The sequence below is a fragment of the Scatophagus argus genome, chromosome 4 (assembly GCF_020382885.2).
Source record: "Scatophagus argus isolate fScaArg1 chromosome 4, fScaArg1.pri, whole genome shotgun sequence".
NCBI classification, from domain to species: Eukaryota; Metazoa; Chordata; class Actinopteri; family Scatophagidae; genus Scatophagus; species Scatophagus argus.
In genome coordinates this window covers 25,845,184-25,867,030 of record NC_058496.1, presented here as the reverse complement: position 1 = coordinate 25,867,030, position 21,847 = coordinate 25,845,184, and the positions used below count along the sequence as shown (strand labels likewise).

Below are 21,847 nucleotides of genomic sequence, written 5' to 3'. Positions count from 1 at the left end.
GATGAGTAGATATAGGCTAATCGAGGACCTTGTCGTGACTCTGGGGGGGGGGGGGGTCAGGGGTGAAACAGATTGATAAATAGAACCTATCTGTCTGTGCACCCTCTGCTGACAAAACAGTTTAATGGCAGAGATGTACTGTGCAAGCTTTTCCCCCTCACTTTGTCAGGGACAGGGCACAGGTTCACTTAGTTTACTGATCTTTCTATTAAGTTGCTTTAAATTTACGGAAAGGGGAAGCGCAGCAATGACTGATGACTGACGTGATATTATTGTTTTTTAAATTTATACTCATTGCTTTAATCTATACAAGTTACAGGTCTAAATGAAGACTCCCTTTATATTGATCAAAAGATGTGTCACAGAACTAACTGTTGTCAGAAAGCACATTGTAGCTGTTCATATTTATCTCTCTGTCATCTATCAAATCATTACCCAAGACTCTGCTTTTTTTTTATTTAATTTAAGTTGTGCAATCAATTTCATTTCTTGTTTGTTTGCTATTATTTACATAGGGCACTTCATGCTACTCATTGGACAATATAAGTAGAGACACTGCAGAAAACGAGGGAAATAAAGCTGAAATAAACCACTTTAGCTTTTTGTTAGTAGATATGAATTGGAATGGAGTGAAAGGTTTAAAAAATGAATATCCAAAAGTGTCTGAGTCTGACACACTTCAGTGACACACCAGGCAATATAACACTTATATTCCTCCCCTAAAGGTTTTGAAGGGGAGGTCAGATTTCATGGATGGGCAGTGTTTTTGACTTGTATCCCATGTACTACAAAGAGTCTGCTCCCAACATTAGCCACACAGTTTTAGCAGTCTAAATTTGAATAAAAGTGTTGCAGGTGTGTCTTCATCTCACAGCTGGTAACTGTAGATAGTCAAAACCCTCTTATGTGTTGAAAAACTACCTGTTGGTAAGAGGAGTTGTTTGTAACTATGCATGCGCCTTAATCTGTACTTCCAATCATAAGCTTTCAATCCTGCAGGAAGTGAAGATATTATTAAAAGGCTAATATTCCAAGCTGGCAAGACCTGTTCGAGGAATTGTTTACTGTAATATAAAAGTATGTTGGAACCAAGATTTGTTTGTGCAAGTTGTAATTAGCACTTTTCAAGACTTCTTAAAGTTTGTTTATCTGAGGTTTTGTATTTTGACCACTGTCTTAACTGTGAACATGAAAATTCATGGGACTCTGCTTTGTCGAGGACTGTGCAGGGTCTGGAAATTTTTTTTTACCAAAACCAGTTGTGCCAACATCATGAGGAAGAGGACCCCGCAGACAGAGATACCTCCTCCTCAATACAGGGACCGAACCCAGCTGACAGCCCACAAATTGACAGAAATCAAAAAGTGAATGGATGTGAACATTTTGTGTTGACCCCAGTCACCCATGTGTTTCCTGTCTATAAAACTGTTCAGTGGTCTATATTTCAGAACCATCAGCTTTGTTCGCGTTTCCAGTGACCCTTGGCAACCTGACGGATCCTCAGCAGCCACCCACTGCTTCCTGCCTCAGCTAACAATAGACAGTTTGACTTTTCATAGTGCTTACCAAGCAAAATGCCCGCTCAAAGTCAATTACTGTTAATGCCAGTGTGTTTATTTCTGCTGAAACATGCAGTATATACTGTCAGCCAGTACAGTTAAATACAGAAAGCTTTAGAATCACATAGTCTACACTGTTTCAATAGCCAGAGAACAACAGACTGAAAAGCAGTGAACATATCTATGTCCATATGTCTATATGATAGACATATGCGGTCAGCACATTTTTGTCTGGGCTATTAATGTGACACCATGTATTATGTCCACATTCTTCTTCTTCTTCCTCTTGATTATCAATAACATTCATATTTATTACAGCTACGTTTTAGGCTACTGTAGTTAATGTGGCAGAACTGCGTATTCAGCAGTCATTTCAATTTCAAAGAGAGTAATTTAAAGAGCAAATGTTAATCCAGTTAATGCCAGTTTAAAACTTCAGCTGCCGACTCATGTAAGATTATTTATTTTTTTTTCCAGAAGCACTTTTCATTCATTTTGACGGTTTTGGTGTGTGTGCACATTAAATATGCCTCTTCTATCAGCAGCGCTTTGCTCTCCTGTCCAGGCATTTTCACGGACGAGGCAGCGCGCGTCCATCACGTGACTCAGCTCGCACCAATCGCACAACAGCAATCTAACTTCTGTGATAAGGGAATCACAGTAAAGAAGCGAGCGGAGTGTCGGAGTTTCACTCTGAGATCATCGATGTTCATCACCACACACCTTACTACTGGCCCTGCTGCCACTGAAATCAGCACTGACCATCCGGATTTGTATTGATCTTTTTTTTTTTTCTTTTTTCATTTTGTGTTTCCTCGGCCGCCCATGTAAGGCTGAAGCAGCACGCACAATTAGGTTTTAGTTATCAGACAATCATCACTGAGTGGCTGCGGTCTGTGGTTCAAATGTTGGGAGACAAGGCTCACGGTAAGTCTGTCTGCTATTCTACAGCCTGTGTTTGTTCATTATAGTTGGGACTTTTTTTTTTTTCAATGCTGGTTTAATCTCAGTAAATTCAGATACTGATACTTGATACTGCTTAAAATAATTCCAGGTTATCCAGGGATCTCTGACCTGTTGTTCAATCAGCAAAATTAGTAAATTAGTTAGTAAATTAATTAGTTACAATAATTGTTATAGCCAAACACAGCTTTTGGCCATAATATAGAATGGTAGTCACCTGAAACAACAAGCCGATTTAAAAAATAATTAAAAAATTATACTATAAGCCATGAAATATTATTATTAAAAATAAAACAGAATATATATATATACATACATATATATAGTGGTTCGATTTCGAACGTTACAGCTGTGCCTGTAGAAACACTTGAAATCCTCACAAATATCAACAGTTTAGTCTCCAGAAAGGAAAAAAAGTATAACTGTTAAATAGAATATAATATTATACGGAAAATACTAAAAAGAAAATCTAAAATAACAGGCAAAGTCTATAATAATAATAATAATAATAATAATAATAATATTTTTTGGGAGTCCCTGGAAGTCGATCTAACGAGTTGTCGTTGGGCCTTGAAAACGTGTCGGTCCGTGTACACCTGTGCGCGCGGCACCACTCTTGCATCCTCCGACAACTCGCGAGACCCCTTGCCGCGTGCTCTCCCGGACTGCTTCACGGCCTGCGAGAAGCCTCCGTTTCACGGCCTGCATATCTGCAACTTCCACCTCACGTCCGTCCTGTTGCTCCCTTTAATTCAGTTCAATTCAAGTCAGTTCCTTTCTTTTTCGTGGCGTGTGTCGTCTGCTGTTTGTCCATTCCGTCGACGGGACACCGAACCGAACCTGGTTTCCTTTTTCATCGTCTTTGTCACCACATAGGCTAAGCGTGAGTGATGGTTTTGATACAGGCGTCATCTGTCACTTATCAAGTCGGTGTCTGAATAGCCCAGGCAACGTTAGACAGAGTGTAGCACGGTAAAAGAGTGTTCAAATAAAATGTTTGCACCCAAATTGGGTGCTTCCGTCATATTTTACTTTGAAGAATAGTTTACCGCCATAATACTCATAATACTAATAAATCCACTGTCGCAGGGAACGCAAGCTTAGGCAATGTGGCGCAGGTTCAAACTAATTCATATAATACAATGGGATGGGGGTGGGGTTGCGGTCTCCTTTTAAATCTTATTTTATTTTGAAAGGACAACTTTCAAAATGACGACCTACATCGAAAATATCCTACATCAACTATACATATGATGTACAGTAAAACAGTGATATAGATTAATATATTCAGAATAGAAGTGTTTTGGGCCACGAATATTAAACCTAATTTTTAACTCTATAAATAGGATTTTAACTTAATATATAAAGCTTTGTTTTACTTATTTTGAAATATTCACTAGGACTATATATTACATCAAAATGTGATATAAATACAATAATTTAATCTAAATTTAAAATTGCATATAAATACAGTAATTAATTACAATAATTTCGATCAAATGAATAGCCTCCATAGATAAATAAATTCCCTTCCATAGAGGATCTAGGACATTTTGAAACTAAATGCCACTGGAATTTTATTTAAAAAAAGTGTTCATTTTTGCGTCAGATCAAATTTACTTTAAAAGTGAAAAAAATACAAATCGACAGCACTCAAACATCATACACTAAACGATATTAAAATTATGGAAAATTGCTAAATTACTAAATTAAATTTTTAAAGAAAATCAGACAGTGTAATTTTATTATTGCGTGGGGTAATACATGAAAATTCTGGCAATTGACGTGTTTCAAGCTAATCTCAGACTTCTGGAACACGATCAAATTAAATAGAGTCCTATTGTAACTCACATTTACATAAGTAGGCTCTGCTTTACTAAATGTTTGGATTGTTTTTAAAAATGATCGGCATCAGTTCTCCGTGGGATATTTGAAAGCTGCACTTAGTAGGCTATGCCGCATAATCTTTGGTGGATGCATGTGTGCGTGGGTGTGTGTGCACGTGTGGGTGTACCAGGTGTGACACTGAAGGTTATGGAATACACATATGACGACGATCTGGAAGAGCTGTGCCCTGTGTGTGGGGACAAAGTGTCTGGATACCACTACGGTCTGCTCACCTGCGAGAGCTGCAAGGTAACACACGTCATTTTCACTCGACCTTAAACCTTAATCAAATTAGCCTGCATATTAGTCCAACTCGCCAAATCCCGTACAAGAGGATGTGCTTTTTTAGCCGATGTTGTAGTTATTGTCCATATAAGAAATTATCACACCAAACTGATGAAAGTGAACTCCTGAGTTTTAAATCGATTTTAGGTATTTCAAATTCATTTTTCTCTTTTAGCCCGAGCTACTTAAGCTAGAAGGAAAATAGCAAAACGCAACTGTACAATTAGCTTACACTAAAGCTAAACGCTAAGCTAAAGGGTGTAGGCTCAGGGTTCACGAACACTTGCTTTAGGGTCCTATGACATTATCACCCAATATTAATTAATCACAAATGGTTGCACAAAAAAAAGTCATTTCAGGCCCGACACTTTTCCGTAATTTGGCACTGTGTGTACTCTCAATCTCTCCATTATAATATGTCGTCTGTTTTTCAGGGCTTCTTCAAAAGGACAGTACAGAACAATAAGAGGTACACATGTGCGGAGAACCAGGAGTGTAAAATAGACAAAACCCAGAGGAAGAGGTGTCCTTTCTGTCGCTTCCAAAAGTGCCTCAGCGTCGGGATGCGGCTAGAAGGTACACTTTACTCTTAGTAATAATCACAATCATTTGGTTGAAATAAATAAATAAAAAAACCAAACTAAACAATTCTTAGGCACTTATATTTTTGCCATTGTCACACATTTCTAACTGCGCCTTTTATGGTGTTTTAATTCCACCTAAATATACGTATTCATTATGTGTGTATTCACGTGGAAAATAATTGTACGATTTTATCATGTGATTACTGCAGTAAAAACCACTTTGAATTTTTCTTAAATTGTGGGCTGGTGACTCTCATGCTGTTTCTTATACACAGGGGATGGGAATTAATTCACAGACAGCAATGCAGGAAAGCACCTGCTTCCGTAGCAGAAAAAGGACACATTCTTGACTTACTGATAAAACCCCAGAGACTCCCCTGTTTTAAATCAAAGCTCTATTTAGGCTACAAGAAGGAGTAGAGCTGCACAGACTCTGGGGATTCTTCTCAGCCCTAAAAAGGGAAGCAAAAATGACCAACATGTTATTTACTCAGTAGGAATAATTGGTGATAGTGGTGAAATGTGAGTTATGAATTTACCGTCTGCTGTTACAGTTCAGTGCTCATCAAGGGGATCTTGGCAGGAGAATTGAGCAGAGTTGGTGTTTCATCTGTAAATGTATTTTTTTTTTCACCTATTGTCTCTTGCATGACAGCGGTACGCGCAGACCGCATGCGTGGGGGGCGGAATAAATTTGGGCCCATGTACAAGAGAGACAGGGCCTTGAAGCAGCAGAAGAAGGCTTTGATACGATCCAACGGGTTCAAGCTGGAGAGCGCTGCCCCTCCGCCGGCATCTCCTCTGCAGACTGACTATGGCTTCACCGGCAGCCTGCACAACCTGCCCACTATTTCCAAAAGTCTGCTCCCTTCCACCCCAAGCTCCATCACCTCTACAGACTACGAAGCCAACCTCTACGGACCCCCTTCCCTTGGTATGGCCATGCAGTCCCATGTGCCCCTCACCACTCAGTATCAGTACACAGCCTTCCCTGGCAGGGCAATTAAAGCCGAGTGTCCTGACTACACCAGCTCCCCTGAGTCTCTGACAGGATATTCCTACCCAGACGTGTACCCCTCAGCCTCACCGCAGCCGCCCAGCCTGCCGCCGCTGGTGCTGGAGCTGTTGCGCTGTGATCCGGATGAGCTGGTGGTGCAAAATAAGATTGTTGCTCATCTGCAGCAGGAACAGAGCGGTCGGGGCCGACTGGACAAGCCCAGCACCTTCAGCCTCATGTGTCGCATGGCAGACCAGACTCTCTTCTCCATAGTGGAGTGGGCCCGGAGCTGCATCTTCTTCAAGGAGCTCAGGGTAAGTCCCAAGCCCTTTATTCTGTCGTCGAGCTCACATAGGCATGCATGCAACCAAAGTTACAACAAAGCTTCAGCTGTTTTCCCTCCGATGACCCTGATTTATAATGTACACATTAAATATTTTCTCTGTTGTATCTATACTGAAACCCTTTTTGTGACACATCTGTGGCAATACAACAAATTTCTATTTTTTTATTTTCAAATGAAAGAATGAAAATGCTGCCAAACCCCCAAATCTGAATTCTCCTGAGTGTCTGCACCAACACACACACACACACACATGTGCATCTAACAACCCCCCCAAAACAAAACAAAAAAGTTACAAAAAGATGAAATGCTGCATGGAAAGATGAGGGCAATAGAGACTCTGCAGATGCTCTGCAGTGATTCTAAATTAATCACTTTTTCTGTTTCATTCTAATTATTTCATCTCTCTTTCTTTTCGTGCTCATTGTGGACATCAGTGGTTCTGATTTCAGTTATGAAATTCACATACGTTTAAACAAATAAATACAAAACTGGTTTGGAAGACAAAATATTTCAATTCTTCAGTGCGACATTCAGTTTCTCTCCGTGAGCCAGTCAGCTCGGATTGGAATAGGCCTGGTTGCAGTTGGTTTGATTGATGGCGATGGACACATCACAACTGCTCACACTGGCTGTGCGTTCTGGTTGAACAATTTCTCAGATAAAGAAAATCCAAAACAACCTACTGAACAGCAAAATAAACATTAATACCTTGAACTGTCTATGAGATTTGGAGCAACCTTTTCAAGCCATAGCTAAGACGATTAGCTTACAAAGTTAAAGATCACCAACTGCTGTTTATAAAGGGCCACTATGTGTTTATGACAGCTGATGTTTGCTATGTTATATGTCCCAGCACTTCCCAGTACAGTTAGTATAGTAATAGTTTCTGGTTTTAGTAAAGACATGCTATCCTGTTCTTGCCATTTGCCCCTGCTTTACATTTTTTGTCTTACTGCTCGAAAGGAATCAGAAAGCATTGACTTGTTTTAGGTCTGTTTTAATACAGTTCACAGGCTTAGATTCTTTCTTTCTCTTCATTATGAAAAAAATACATGAATGCATTCAAAGCTGATGAAGTTGATTCATACGCCCACTTTTCACTCGCAGTCCTTTCAGAGTGGAACCGCAGCCCACTTTAGCAGCACAAACCACAGCTGGCAACTAGTTGATTTTTTTCTATATTCTGAAAATCAAACAGCAGAAACTAAAAACCTGTGTGAGGTAATTAATGTAGATATTACATCTGATGTGATATTTGTCAACATTAATTTTGACTGCGATTGATTATCTAACTCAGACAAGTCTGTGCAAGTGGATTTTCTGGTCTGCTTGACAAAAAATGTATATATGTGTATATATGATTTGAATTAAAATATACACAAGCTAGAATAGTGCTGATTTGCATTACAAAGTTAACATTTATTTATGTGTTACTCTATCACATTATGGAATTATGTTGCATCATAACCATTTTACATACTTCATGTATACTCTGGTGTTTCATATTAAAGGAGCAGTTCAATCAAAAATGAAAATTCAGTCATTATCTACTCACTCTCGTGCCGACGTAAGCTCAGGTGAAGTTTCTTTGTCAATAAAACATCCTGGAGCTTTACAGCTTCGTTCACAACATTGCAGCATTCTCCTAAAGAGCTGAAGTAGCTGGGGACGAACAACACGTGCACAAACTCTTTGTGTCCTCTTTGTGAACTGAGAAACTACACGTGATTTTCTATTGGCGTAGGGTTGAATACATGACGACTGAATTTTCATTTTTGGCTGAACACATAAGAACACACTGCGTTCGTTACTAGAAATGTACAAAAAAAAAGATGTTTGAATTTTATTTCTGCTCATGTAAGCTGTTGCTTAATGTAATGTTACAGCACAATCTTTAAAGTAACATAATACATTCCAAATACAAAGTTACTGTACTGAATATTGAGTATTGAAGTAAGTGTTGTTAAAGCCTTGTGAGAGTAATTGTTCGTGGCTTTCCTCTGACCTGAACAATAGTGGATCAGGCCACACACACACACACACACACACACACACACGTGCGCGCACACAGACATAAGCGCACACAAACACACCTTTGAGAATAATGACTGGACATATATCAGTGTCCCACTCCATCATCTCCCTCACTGTGACACATTGCGGCATTGGGCAGTTTAGATGATTTAGTAATACAGTCAAATTGAAGTCCCATGCTGGAGAAATCAATGCTGTTGTTGTGGTAACTGCACTGCTGCTGACAATATGGCTGAAGGAACTGACTGGTCCAAGTGAAAATGGAGAATTCTTATTCTTTTCTGACAAATCAGGCCGATTACACAACAGTGCAGAAAATTTTACCTTCCTCTGTGAGCCATGATATAATCTGTCTGTGCTGACAAACAAACATCTGTCAGCAAGCCATGGTCAAACTGACTCAACCAATTAAACAGTTTAACTAGCAACAAAAGGTTGATCCTGGCCTTGGTGAGATTTTGTGACATTCCTTCTTGTCTTTTGATAAAATACAGTTTATTTACTCTGCTACATTCAGAGCAGGTCTCCTTTCCTGCCCTGCTTCATACTCATTCACTTGTTGACATTCATTTTTGGGACTGCAGTAGGGTTGTGCATGTCGTCACGAAGAGCAAAGTCTTCCTCTGCTGGCTACCATGTTAAACTACTTGCTCGTAATGTGTTTCAAAGCGTGTTTTGGAAGGACTCTTTCTATCCTGGGTATCTGTTCAGAGGAAAATAATACCACGCACAAATTGATCAACAGCTGGATCACTTCTTTCTGTTTGAGTCCTATACTCATTTTTGACTGTTGGCCTAAGAGACCTCCCAGTTGAAATGATTCCAAGTAGTTGACATTCATTAGGTGGATTATCAAAAGCAGAAATCTGTGTCCATGTCTGTTGTCTATGTCAGCATTATTTATTAGCACTAATGCAGCAAAATAATGTTATGCCACAGATATATTGTTAAACATCAGTGCATTCTGGTATTTTGTGTTACTGCAACGAAAATGTTCTGTTGAATTATAATTTAAACCCACAGTATGAAAATGAGTGAAAATGATTGTGGTGATTTAATTCTTAGTTTCAAAAAACATCCAGGAGGATGTCTTTTTCTTTGTTGCTTTTGTACCTTCCTTATCTCTTTAACAAAGACCACATTGTGGTGCTGATGAGATTTGTTGCATCTTCACAGTTTAACAACAACAAGGTATCTTTATACTGCCTTGTTAGAAGAACGCTTGGCTGATTTGCTCCTCTGCACTACTGATACAGAGGAGATGCACAGATGCTGCTCATCTTTTATTGTCATGGAATTGTTACATAAAAATAATAATATATTGCTGCTGAATCCTCCCCAATATGGACAATATTATTGTTATTATTGTTATTGGTAGTACTAATAATAATAACCATAATAATAAAAAGTTATAGCACCATTCAAAATACTGTTACAAAACACTTTATGTTACAAACAGAAACCGTTAACATAAGCCTATTTAACACAAAGGAAATGAAGGAACTAAAATGTCATACAATAGATAAAATCACTATTTTGAAAAAGCTCATTCAAAAAAGCTCTTTTAAAAAAGTGGGCTTTCAAAAATGATATTAAAGATGAAGCTATGAGTGCAGCCCTGATCTCCTCAGGCAGGTCATTCCAAAGTCTAGGAGCCCTGACTGCAAAGGCGCTAACACCTTTGTGTATTAATCTAGACCTTTGCATAACCAGGAATGACATATATGAGGGTCTCAGGAAAGAGACATAGAGCAATAAAAGTTCTGTTAAATAACCTGGGGCGAGGCCTCTCAGGGCTTTGTAAGTAATCAATAAAATCTTCAAATCAATTCTAAAAGTGATAGGTAGCCAGTGTAAGGAAGCCAAGGTCGGTTAATGTGGTTGGGTTTCCCATCACAAGTCAAAATCGTGGCAGAATTTTGGATGAGCTGGAGGCACGAGAGGGATTTTGATTTAAAAGAAATGCAGGAAAATAAACACAGTTTTTTATTTTATTTTGCCTGCTCAGGACCTCATGTTACACACATCCGATGTATTTCTGTTCATAATCACAACATTTTTCTGTGCAGTATCCAGTATGGATAGTGAGACCAGAGTTGTGCACGTTTTGGCAAGAAAGCCTCGTGCAGAGAGAGGATTTTCCCTGGGCTCGATAATTACATTCCATGCAGACGATAACAGGGAAATGTTGGCTGTCCGCTGCAGCTCTGCACTGTGCTCATCTACATTGTTGTTAAATTGTGAGCAGAATGGAAGCTATTGATTGCGGCAATTCCCCAGAGGTGGCCTTTGTCCTGTCTTGTGTGTTTGACCTTCCACACACCTGTTGAACATGGAAGATGTTGCTGAAGAAGTGCACACAGTGATCATCATAAATGTTCAACTATTAGAGGTAGTATGCTGGTGGCAAGAAAGAAGAAATTAAAAGAAACATACCCAAGAAGATTTTGAAGAGTTTTGCTTGAAAATAGCTGTAATAGATATCTACCCTGAAAGACAAGATAGAGCTGTACTGTTTGAAGTTTGAGTAGCAGTTGACAGACTGTTCAAGGTAAAGTAACAAGATATTGATATTTTTGTCTGTATATAAGACGTGCTAAATAATGATGTCCTATAAAAATAAAATCCACTTTTTTGTTGTTGTATATTTCCCAGTGTCGTTCAAACACTGTACTGATTGCAGTTAGTATGCCATGGGTTTGTTGAATGACTCAGGGAGGTTCTGATGAGCTTCTGATTCATTATTAGCAGTCCCCTGACTTGTATTTCTAGTTTGCCTATATAGCTTGTCTCTTGTCTTGTCTATTTGTGTATTAGACTATTTAAAGAAGTTCACTATGGCTCTGCAGCGACTTCCTCTCCCCACATCTAGCTACTTGACCAAATAGTAGCACTCAGAGCCTCGCCACGGCATATTAAGCAATACTCCCACTGACTACACAGCTGCACAGCAACTACATAACACATTTCTTGTGCAGCGCTTAAAAATTATGAAACCACTGCAAATCCCACTTAATTTATTCAACTTCAACTAATTTGACTGGATGAGTATGTAAGGATGTCCATATTCCCTTTAAACAGCTTAAACCCAGACTTGTTGGATTTTAAGTAATTCTGTTGGTCTTGTTGCAGACAGGGTTGCTACTTTGTTTTTTCATTTTCATTTTTTCAAGGTTGATCCTGATATATTTGTGCCAAAGTTACCAGTGCCTCCAACAATGCTCATACAATATACAAGAGAAAATTACACAAGTAAAAGAAAAGAGCAAAGAATCTAAATCATAGACATAAATGGAGTTAAAATATAGGAATTATATAGATAGGACAGTATATGACCTGATATATCAGTGTAACCCAGTTAAACAATAGAAATATAAACAGACACTCTGAAAATCTATGTGCGAGATAATAAAGCCTTTCTCCCCATGTTCAGCATGTTTTGGAGGGTTTTCAGAGTGACTTTTTTTTGGCTGCAGCTCAGTGTCCAACTCCTCTTGGAGAGGAAGCACAGGAGGTCACTGAGACCTCTTGCTTCCTAACCCCGTTTTTTATCACTGCACACACAGGCCCCCACCACTTCACCAGTCCAGATGAGTGTGTGCCCAACGAGATTGGACCCTCTCCTCTGCGACTGATATATAGTTTCATTCAGAAGGACAGTATTTATGTCAGCTCCGTGTCAGATGGATGCGTGTCTGGACCTATTAGCAGCTGCGGTTACAAAATTACTGACTGCTGTGGCCTTCAGTTACAGACAGAATTGCAGTTTGGGGTGGGGAAGGCAGTTGGAGGGGGCAGAGCAGATGTGACTAGAAGAAGTGGGTTGGGGGTTGGGGAGTGGTTGTAGAGGTCTGAGACGAAGCTTGTAAATATACAGCATGAGACATGCACCATCAAAAATCACTTTACCTGTTTTGTCACGTTTCAGGAGGTCTTGGCTCATTAATAGCATGACAGTAGAGTAAATAGTATTTCTTTAATCTATTTAAAACAGGATCATATTTAATGGTGACTGAGTTTTACGCACTGAAGGAGTTCAGTCACATGAGATATTTCCATAGATCATACACAGCACACAACAGGATACAACTGAAAAACACTTTGAAAAAGATGAAATTGATTACTTCCATGAACATGTGGAAGAACAATAATCAGGATTATTTGCAGGTTTCAAAGAATATTGATTGGGATTTTCAGTAAAAAACAAAGAATAAAAAAAGCTACAGTGTATACAATATAGATTTGCTTTAAGATAATGTGTTTTTTTTTTTTGTGTGTGCGTGTGTGTGTTTCCTGAAGGTGGGAGATCAAATGAAGCTGCTTCATAACTGCTGGTCTGAACTTCTGGTGTTGGATCACATTTTCAGACAAGTGCAACATGGGCAGGAAGACAGCATCCTACTGGTGACTGGCCAGGAGGTAACAACTCTCTCACACCACTTCCTGTCAGCCCAGTGCGCAGCCTGCTTTACTTTACTTTACCTGCATTCAAAATGTACTTAATAGGGGCCCTTTTCCAAATCACTGGACTGTACTTTCAGAGTGGAGTCCAGTGCGTGTTGTGTTTTTTTTGATCTATCAAATGGATCAGTTTTAGAAAAAATGGGAGCTCATATTTTGCACCAAAACAGTGTGTTTTATCAGCCTCTGAAAAGAGAAATTCTTGTTAGTAGCTCTGCAAGGCATGGTGACCCATCACACCTATTCAGTGGAACTTGGAATGCATTTAAACACAATAATTTACAATAAAATGTGCCACAAAATTAAATGTTATGGTTTTCCATGCCTTTGTGCTTCACGAGGAGAGTCTGTTAAGTAAGAACTATGATGTGTCACTAACAGTGACACATCATAGGCTACATGATAAACCACTGCATACAGCACATTTTCATATCCAGATGACTGGATATGGATGCATTGCCAGTGCTTCTCCACGTGACATTTGCAAATGTTTTAGAGTACTAGTGAACAATTAACAGAACTGGACCTTCTTTGTTGTGTGTTTAAGGTTCTGAAATGGTTGCAGTTTGATTAGGTTTGGACAAGAGACCACATGTTCAAGTTTAGGCACCAAAACGGCTTTGTTAGATTTTGGAAAATCATCATAAATATTACATAGATGACACAAGTACACAGTGTAACTAAAAGTGAATAAATAAAACATGCTTCTTTTCCCTTAATGGACTTTCTCACTCTTATGCACTGTCACCCATCTTCCTTTTTTGCTACCGTCAAAATCACAGATGCCATTCGAGGCTGACGTCTAAAAGTAAATGTAAATATGGGTTAAATTAAGCTACTTGCACAGCCGACCTTTTTTTTTTCCAGTAAAGATGGACTGCTCTGTTAGTCACAAGCTGTAGCGTCCTTCCCAGGACTGGTTAAATGATTTGGAAGAGGTAAACTAATTACTGAAGATGATTATTTAGGGAGACAGGAGGATTACAGAAGTCTGTATAAGATGACTCTGCAACCATTGAACAATATCAATATGAGAAGTTTGGTTTCAAAACGAAGTAGCATTAAAAAAATGAGCTATATCATTTTGAAATTAGTAGTTTCACAATATCTTTGTGGCTTAAGTCATCATGTGCACTGTATCCTCTACACGCAATTTTCCCCTTGAAATATAAGGACATAAGTTCTGAATTAATTTTATTATGCTTTACTTGAGAGTTTCACGATTATGAAGGACTAAGAAAAATGACCAGTAGCCTGTGTTTCTAGGTCGAGCTGTCATTCATCCTGTCCCAGGCTGAGGGGACTCTGTCAAGTCTGGTCCAGAGAGGTCAGGAGCTAGCGGTGAGGCTGCGGGCGCTTCAGGTGGACCGCAGGGAGATCGCCTGTCTAAAATTCCTCCTGCTGTTCAACCCCAGTGAGTCGGCTTCAAGTCTGTACTTCATTCCTATGTTGTAGGTGCAGCGAAAGATGATGCATTGAATTGCAAATGCTAATAATGACTCACAGTCAGGGATCGTCATCTGACAAAAATGACATTTTATGAAGAGAGATTCAACGATTTAACATAATTTCTTTGTCCTTGTGTAGCACAAGGTTGCAGAATGACATGAAAGTGAAAATCTCCCTCATGCAACACACACACATACTTGTGATTAAATTTATGTAACCCTTTACACACTTTATGCGGTGCTAAAAGTATTAAACCTTTTTAAATTCCCATACCGTAAAAGAAAAGAAAAGAGACATCTCATTGTACAATAATCCTGACTAGCTACGACTCCCTCCAACAAATAACAAGAAGGAACAATACTGATGTCAGCAACTAATATCAATACATCTGAAAATAGAAATTGCACAAAATTAAATAGAAAATAAAAGAGGCCCACGTAATTTAGTCTTAAGCCCATGTTAACCTGAGTGCACCTTTTCTTTCATTTTCGTTTGTTCTTTGAGAAAGCTTGCACAAAGGTTCGTTGGTGCGCTTAACATCGGAGCTCATGATGAAACAGTATAGCAGTACCTGAAAACAGCGCCTATCGCACTTGTGGAAGTGCGTGTTGTCAGATCTGTCTCAGTCTGCAGCCGGCATGGCAGAGATGAGCAGTGGAGCAGCAGTCCACATGCTCACCCACTGCACAACTCCCTCAGCACTGTGCAAAACACCTGCGGTGGTGTCCGCCGAAGCTCTTCCTGTCCTTGCAAGCAAAGACTGCATATGATGACTTTCCCACGATTTAGCTCAGCTAAACTAACTTTTTCACTGCACAGGAAATAAAGACGTCAGCAGTAAACAGTACCAAACACACACACAAACACACACAAACGTGACTGTGTGTTAACTAGCAAACAGGAATTATAATTGTTTTTTCTAAGTACTAAAGAAGCCCTAAAAAAATCTTGTATATAGCACTTTAACTATAAATTATATAATGGGCATTAACATCACTTGAATATGAATCAACTGAATATGAATCATGCATCGTCTTCTTAATAATTAGCTATACAAACATTTAAGATCAATGAAAAATGAGAAACATTAGATAAAACAACTGATGTAACTCAAGTTATTGCATTTAGAGTAAAATTTGATAAAAAAATAAAATAGTAAAATACTTTAATTTATACACAAATATACTTATACATGCATACAGCAAGTAATTCTGTGCATTTTTTTTTTTTTTTTTTCAAATTTAAGTCTGGGGAGATGTTAACACAGAAAGATGGTGATGATAATATGGTTGCCACCTTCACATTAAAAGGTTGGCATCTGGGAAATATTAACTGTCAACCCTGACTGCACCAGGGACCTCCCCTTGTCCTGCAGTAGTCCTTACTTTCCTTCTGCTCGGAACACGGTTCCTCCCATCAAGTGCAACACCTCGATCGTACGTTGTTGTGGAGACAGGTCTCTGGAAAGGTGTGGACACAACAGCCCGAATCCCATTTCTTCCATTTCATTGTCAGACTGCACATTAGCCAGCAGCAGTGTTACGTACAAGCTGGGCTACACGGCTCCTACCGTGGATCTCTTTCTTCTCCTCACAGCGTAGTTCCACTGATGTCGTCTGAATGATTGAAGGTGCCGTGTGCAATTATCATTCCAAAATATCTGCTCGTCTTGTTCCGTAAGAATTCCGTTCCTGCGCCGCCTCCTCCAATGCTGATGATTTCTCCCATAGGTAATATTTTTCTGGAATAAAGCAGAAAAAATAGCAGATGAAAACAAAAAATGTAGCAAGTTTGAAGGAGCTACTGGCTGCTCCATCTGTAGGCACAGCTGTTGTCCAGAGATGCTGTAAGTATAGTGTATACCTGAGGTTGGTTGGGCTAAAACAGGTCAAACAAACAAACAAATGAAAAAAGTAAAACAGTGGTATTTTATATTAGCCTATGGTATAGAATTTCCTTCTTTAAACATGAATATTCTAAGTCAAAATGATTCATCCTTAATTGACCTATCTCCAAATAAATGTGTATTAAAAGGCCTGAGCTTACATGTGTAGCGTGTAGTGTTTTCAGAAGAATAACAGGTTTGAATGTAAAAATCAATCAACTTTGCGGTGCTGCAAGGCCATACTTATGCTGTCCTTTGGCGGAATTTGAATAGCAACACTGACATTTTAATGAAAAAAAAAAAATGTCACAATTGGAAATTATCTGCGGTACTATTTATCTGTAAGGTTACAAGCGTTTTCCAAACTGGCCTTTTCCCTCCATTACATTCACTTAATTAAATTTCTAGGGTTGACAAAAGCCATATTAACAAAGACATCCTCCGCCATTGTCCACTAATGGCATTCAAAAGAAGCGTAATGGATGGGTCTATCATTCGGTGGCCGGACCGACATTCATGTAGTGGCTTGTACAGATGGAGAGAGCGTAGATGTGGCTTGCTCAGATTCCCAGAAGTGTTTGCTGTTTAGTGCTGGCAAAGCAGGGAACAAAGAGCTTTTGAATGGTGAGTGCACTTGTCATAGGCAGAAAATATTTGCTGTCTTTGCCTGTGGCTTCTTTGCTGGCGCTCTCCCTCATCTTCAGAGTCAGGTTTGTCGGGGGTAATTTAATTGCCCTTAAGCAGTTTGAAAAGACGATTCAGAACATTGATTCAAAGCATTTAATTACTGTGTGAATGGATTCTCCAAGATGGGCTCAGCTGATGCCGAATGCCGGTCCACCGGAGTGCTTGGCTATTGTCTCAGACACACACAAACACACACACACACACACACACACACACACACACACACACACACACACACCCTCCATGCACACATCTTATTTCATACATATAAATGTAGATACAGCATAAAATGTAGTAGCAAGCATTTATGCCGTATTAAATCAGTTTTATCCAACATTCTGGCTGCTTTTTTCTTCACTGTGATATTTTGAAGCAGAACTTCAACATTACATCATATACAAGAACAAAATGAAGGAATTTCTCTGATTGAAAACAGTCAAATTTTATACTGAATATTGACTTGGAGCAGCTTCAGTGCGAATATGTAATCTGTATAAGCCTAACTAGTTTAGTCTGGACCTGCTTTATATGAATAGTGTCATGAGATAACTTGATATCTTAGATAGATATCTTAAAGATAAGGAGATCTCTTAAATACCTCAACTTAAAAAAACTGACTTGGTTTTGCTGGTGTCTATCCAAATGTGCAAATTTTTAAGCAAATTGTTAAAAGAATGTGCAAAACAAAACTGGAATCTTCTAGAAACTGCTCTTAACTCAAGGTCCACATACTACCTGCCTTTCTTTCAACAGCTTCTCACAGTCCTCATTACTGTATGGAGTTTGCTCAGTTGTCATGGAGATGACTAAGTATAAATCACAATTCCTAGATGAGGAATGTGAGATGCAGTTGAAAGCTCCAACATCAAGTACAGTAAGCCAAACTCTAAATAAGATTATTTTGTCAAACTACTTTCTCCAAGGCCAGACTGAACCTTCACAGTCAAAATGGGAATCGTTCGTTCATTGTTTGGGAAATTGTTAAATGTATTTCTTGGTCACACCATTTTATTAAGAAAATGGCAGCTGTATCCACAGTGAATTGAAGAGTAGAGGGAAAAAAACCAGCTGATCTCACCTCACTTAAACCGATAAAACTACTCTTTGTTAGTGTGCCAAACTTTTTCATGGTTTTAATAGAAATTGAAAATATGCGTTAAACCAAGTTGATGAATCGTACAATTTAGATCTATGAAACAAGACAGGTCTGTGATGAAATGACTTGAATCTTGTGTCATGCACCTTTCACCTTGCTACAATCATCGTGGATCATTAGCCTCTTAAAATCCAGCTTTTTTCTTTTCTCTCCTCCAAAAAGAAAAATCAGTGTCTCATTCAACATCTTTCTGTCCATATTATACACAAGTATTCTGTATTATGTTCGTCCACCTCTTTGTAGCTATATGATGTTTATATTCAATACATCATAGAAATATTCAAAGTGTTTTATACCTTTATTATTTTGCTCACATTTCTTCCTGACCTTTTTCTGTAAATTTGGAAATTTTGGAATCTCCACTAGAATTCAAAATAAAGCTTTGTGAGATTGAACAATGTTAGAACACACAGCGACCGTGGTAGCGACAACAATGTCAGTGATCTTTCCACCAGCTAGCTGTTGTGTTAGCCACCATTAGCAGGGTCATAAACTTAATCAAGAGGACAGTTTATTAAAAGTTAGATTTGGCACCTTGTGAGTAGAGCAAAAATTTAGAGATTAAATGTCTGGGACCAGCCACAGGATTTTGACATCATTCAGCAGAGAAAAGACAAAAACTGCTCCTTTAATCCAGAGTGGTTCAAAAGAAAAACATGGCTAACTGCAAGTGTTGCCTAAAAGTAACTGTTCTGCTTTCCTTGCCTGCTCTTTGGAGGAGACATCACTCGGACCACCACAGGATTCAAGTATCTGAAGCACCTTTGGGTGTGACTAGCCAAACAAAAACAGCAATTCACATGTGGAAAATGCTGTTAGATTAGGCTTGCTTGGAAGGATTAATATAACGGCTCAGATCGATGTCACTCGCGAAAGTTGCCATTGACCTTCACAGTCAGCAAACAGAAAAGAACAAGTACGTTCTCGGTAGAATTAACATGCTTAAAAGTTTGCAGCAAATGTGAAATTGCCTTGCGGGTCAGCTTCACTAAACTCTGCAAGGACCTTTGTTTTGACTGTGACTTAAGGACAGTTAAGCCATGGGTTTCCCTGCTAAGATGTTGTTTTGGGTGACAGTGATTTACTGCTTAATAAGTTTGGATTTGTAATTTGATGCTGTATAACAGGGTAACATAGCACTTCTGTGAACTCAAATGCTACCACTCATAAATGCCACTTTAGTACTTTGCATTTTAGTGTTGTACCCCACTAGGCTTTGTGTGCCAGTGTTCAGCAAATTCATATTTGTGCTTACTGAGACATGATTCTTGTTCATCGACTGCGTGTGTTTGTGCGCAGATGTGAAGCTGTTGGAGGACCAGGCATTTGTGGAAGGTGTGCAGGAGCAGGTCAACGGGGCCCTGCTGGAGTACACCCTGTCCACCTACCCACAGTTCCAAGAGAAGTTCAGCCAGCTGGTGGTGCGGCTGCCGGAGTTGCGCTCCCTCAGCACACAGGCCGAGGACTACCTGTGCTACATGCATCTGAGCGGAGAGGTGCCCTGCAACAACCTGCTCATCGAGATGCTGCACGCCAAGAGAGCGTGTGTGTAAGAGTCGCATACTCCATCGTCATGAGCTGTTTTGCTAGGAGTGACTGTGTGTGTGGGAGGGAAAGTGTGAGTGAGAAGAAAAAAATCAAATGAAAATAAACAGGTTCATATTGGGATCTTTGTGAGGACTTTTGTTTGAACCAGAAAGGAGAAAATATTCTTTAAAGTTTGGAATTATAAAGCTCCATCTGTAATCTAGGTAGATTTAAGATTTTAAATGTTAGACTTTCATATCCTGGAGAGTTACCTTTATGTGATCTTTATAAACTGGATTTTCCACCCTGTTTTCAAAAATGTATCTGCCTGTAGAGTTACATTACATCCTCTTTGATCGAATATCACATAAATTCAACATCAAGAACAAAAATTTCTGCATCCCACAGAGCTGCCCAGCAAACATTTAGACTCAGAGGAAGAGGCTACAGCCTGCATTAGTGCTGAACACTTATATGGTCACCTGGACAGATCACTGTTGAGATGTCCATGACTGCTACCCAGACATTTGCACACGCAGTGACTTGATCCCTGACGTGAAACTTGTCCTCAAAAGACTTGAGACTCGACTCAGACTCGAAATTTGATCAGATTATTTATTTATATCTAATTGCCATTTTTTTGTGCATTAATATTAAGAAAATATCTGTTGACCTGAATGTCTTTCCCTCCCTTATTATCAATGGTAAGCTGCAGCAACAACGCCATGGCAAACACACCTGAAGCTGCTGAGATACTTGTCGTTATCTTTGGCTATAATATCACACAAGATCCAAACAAAAGAATCACTACATGCAAAATCTGCAGTATCACAATAAAGGCTGCTGGATCGACTGCATCAAACTTCATCAGGCACCTGAAAATGCATTCAACAGTCATATGGTTAACGATATGGATATTTAGCAAACGTGTTTAGCTCAGCATCAGTTATCTAATGCTTTATAACAAAGGGATGTGACGTGATTAGATTGGCATTAGCTATTTTTTGAAAAGATTTTGGAAAGATGAGTGAAATGAGTGTTTATTTGCTTGCTGCCCTTATTCACATGGAGTCCTGGCTTTACTATGACTTTGCTATAAAAATGGTTGGGTAACTTGCTTTGCAGTGTTCTGCAGACTGGATGGCATGCAACAGATTGCAGAATGTTCATTACAGACTTGACTTGGATCTGTGACCAAAGACTTGACGTTTGACTTGGACTTCAGAAAGATGACTTATGACCATCTCTGCTGCTACCTGCATCATTTTAAAACATCCACATCTCAATATCTTTTTTTTTTTTTCCAAACACTACTTTGATAGGAAATGTACTGTGTGATCTGGTGCTGAGTGCTGATGTTTAGCTGTTACATCACAGGAAGGGACTGCTGAATTTCCTGAATGATTGCTGGGTGAGCTAATGTGCATTTTTTGCTACAGATTTTGTAGACTCTTTTTAGAAATCTAATTTTAGTGTTAAAACTTAGCCCTTTTGATCCAAATGTCATTCAGTGTCAGATGCAACTTTATGATTCCAAGGTCACCAACACTGTTGATAGATTATTATTATTGTTGTTATCATTATGTTTTTTAGATGAAGACTTCAGGATATCATGACACACTGTGGTCTTGTCAGACTAGACTAGCACTGTTTGTATCTTGGCTCTCATTATTTTCATCACCAGCCTTACAAAAAAAGAAAAAAAAGAAAGCTCTATGTGGTTCAGTATAGTTTTGATTTAATCTATTTAGATGTTAATATATTGATATATCAAAGCCAGACATGTATAGAAAAGCACATTCTCTTATTCAGCAACTCATAAAACCCCCCACCAAAAAAACAAAAAAACAAAAAAAAAAAACAGAAGATGAAAGGGAGACAAAGACGGATAAGACAGAGAAAGAGTAAGAGAGAAAAGGGAAGCAGAGAGGATCACAAAGAAGACACATGAATGTGCAGATGATGAAGGAGAGATGAACGATAAAGATAGCAAGGAGGGAAAAGATGACAGTATTTGGTTGCAAGTT

The 21,847-nt window shown here is 39.0% G+C and overlaps 1 protein-coding gene across 2 annotated transcripts; it reads left to right on the top strand.

Moving 5' to 3' along the window:
• Positions 1-2,221: 2,221 nt before the first annotated feature.
• Positions 2,222-19,961, top strand: LOC124057603 (nuclear receptor subfamily 5 group A member 2-like). Of its 2 annotated transcripts, XM_046386013.1 has the most exons (7): positions 2,222-2,486; positions 4,540-4,658; positions 5,129-5,270; positions 5,934-6,589; positions 12,955-13,074; positions 14,383-14,530; positions 19,593-19,961. In XM_046386013.1, exons 1-7 carry the CDS (start codon positions 2,465-2,467, stop codon positions 19,844-19,846), a joined length of 1,461 nt encoding a protein of 486 aa, XP_046241969.1. In that variant the 5' UTR covers positions 2,222-2,464; the 3' UTR covers positions 19,847-19,961. The 2 variants fall into 2 exon arrangements, with proteins under 2 accessions (XP_046241969.1, XP_046241970.1); XM_046386014.1 differs by lacking the exons at positions 2,222-2,486; positions 4,540-4,658 and adding an exon at positions 4,697-4,841.
• The last annotated feature ends 1,886 nt before the right edge of the window (positions 19,962-21,847 follow it).

What these genes read in the sequence shown, in the direction of transcription:
- LOC124057603 (XM_046386013.1), top strand. Translation starts at nt 2,465, where the DNA reads ATGTTGGGAGACAAGGCTCACG. An exon ending in TCTTCTTCAAGGAGCTCAGG is followed by an intron (nt 6,590 to 12,954) that starts GTAAGTCCCAAG and finishes TGTTTCCTGAAG; the next exon opens with GTGGGAGATCAAATGAAGCT. An exon ending in CCTCCTGCTGTTCAACCCCA is followed by an intron (nt 14,531 to 19,592) that starts GTGAGTCGGCTT and finishes GTTTGTGCGCAG; the next exon opens with ATGTGAAGCTGTTGGAGGAC.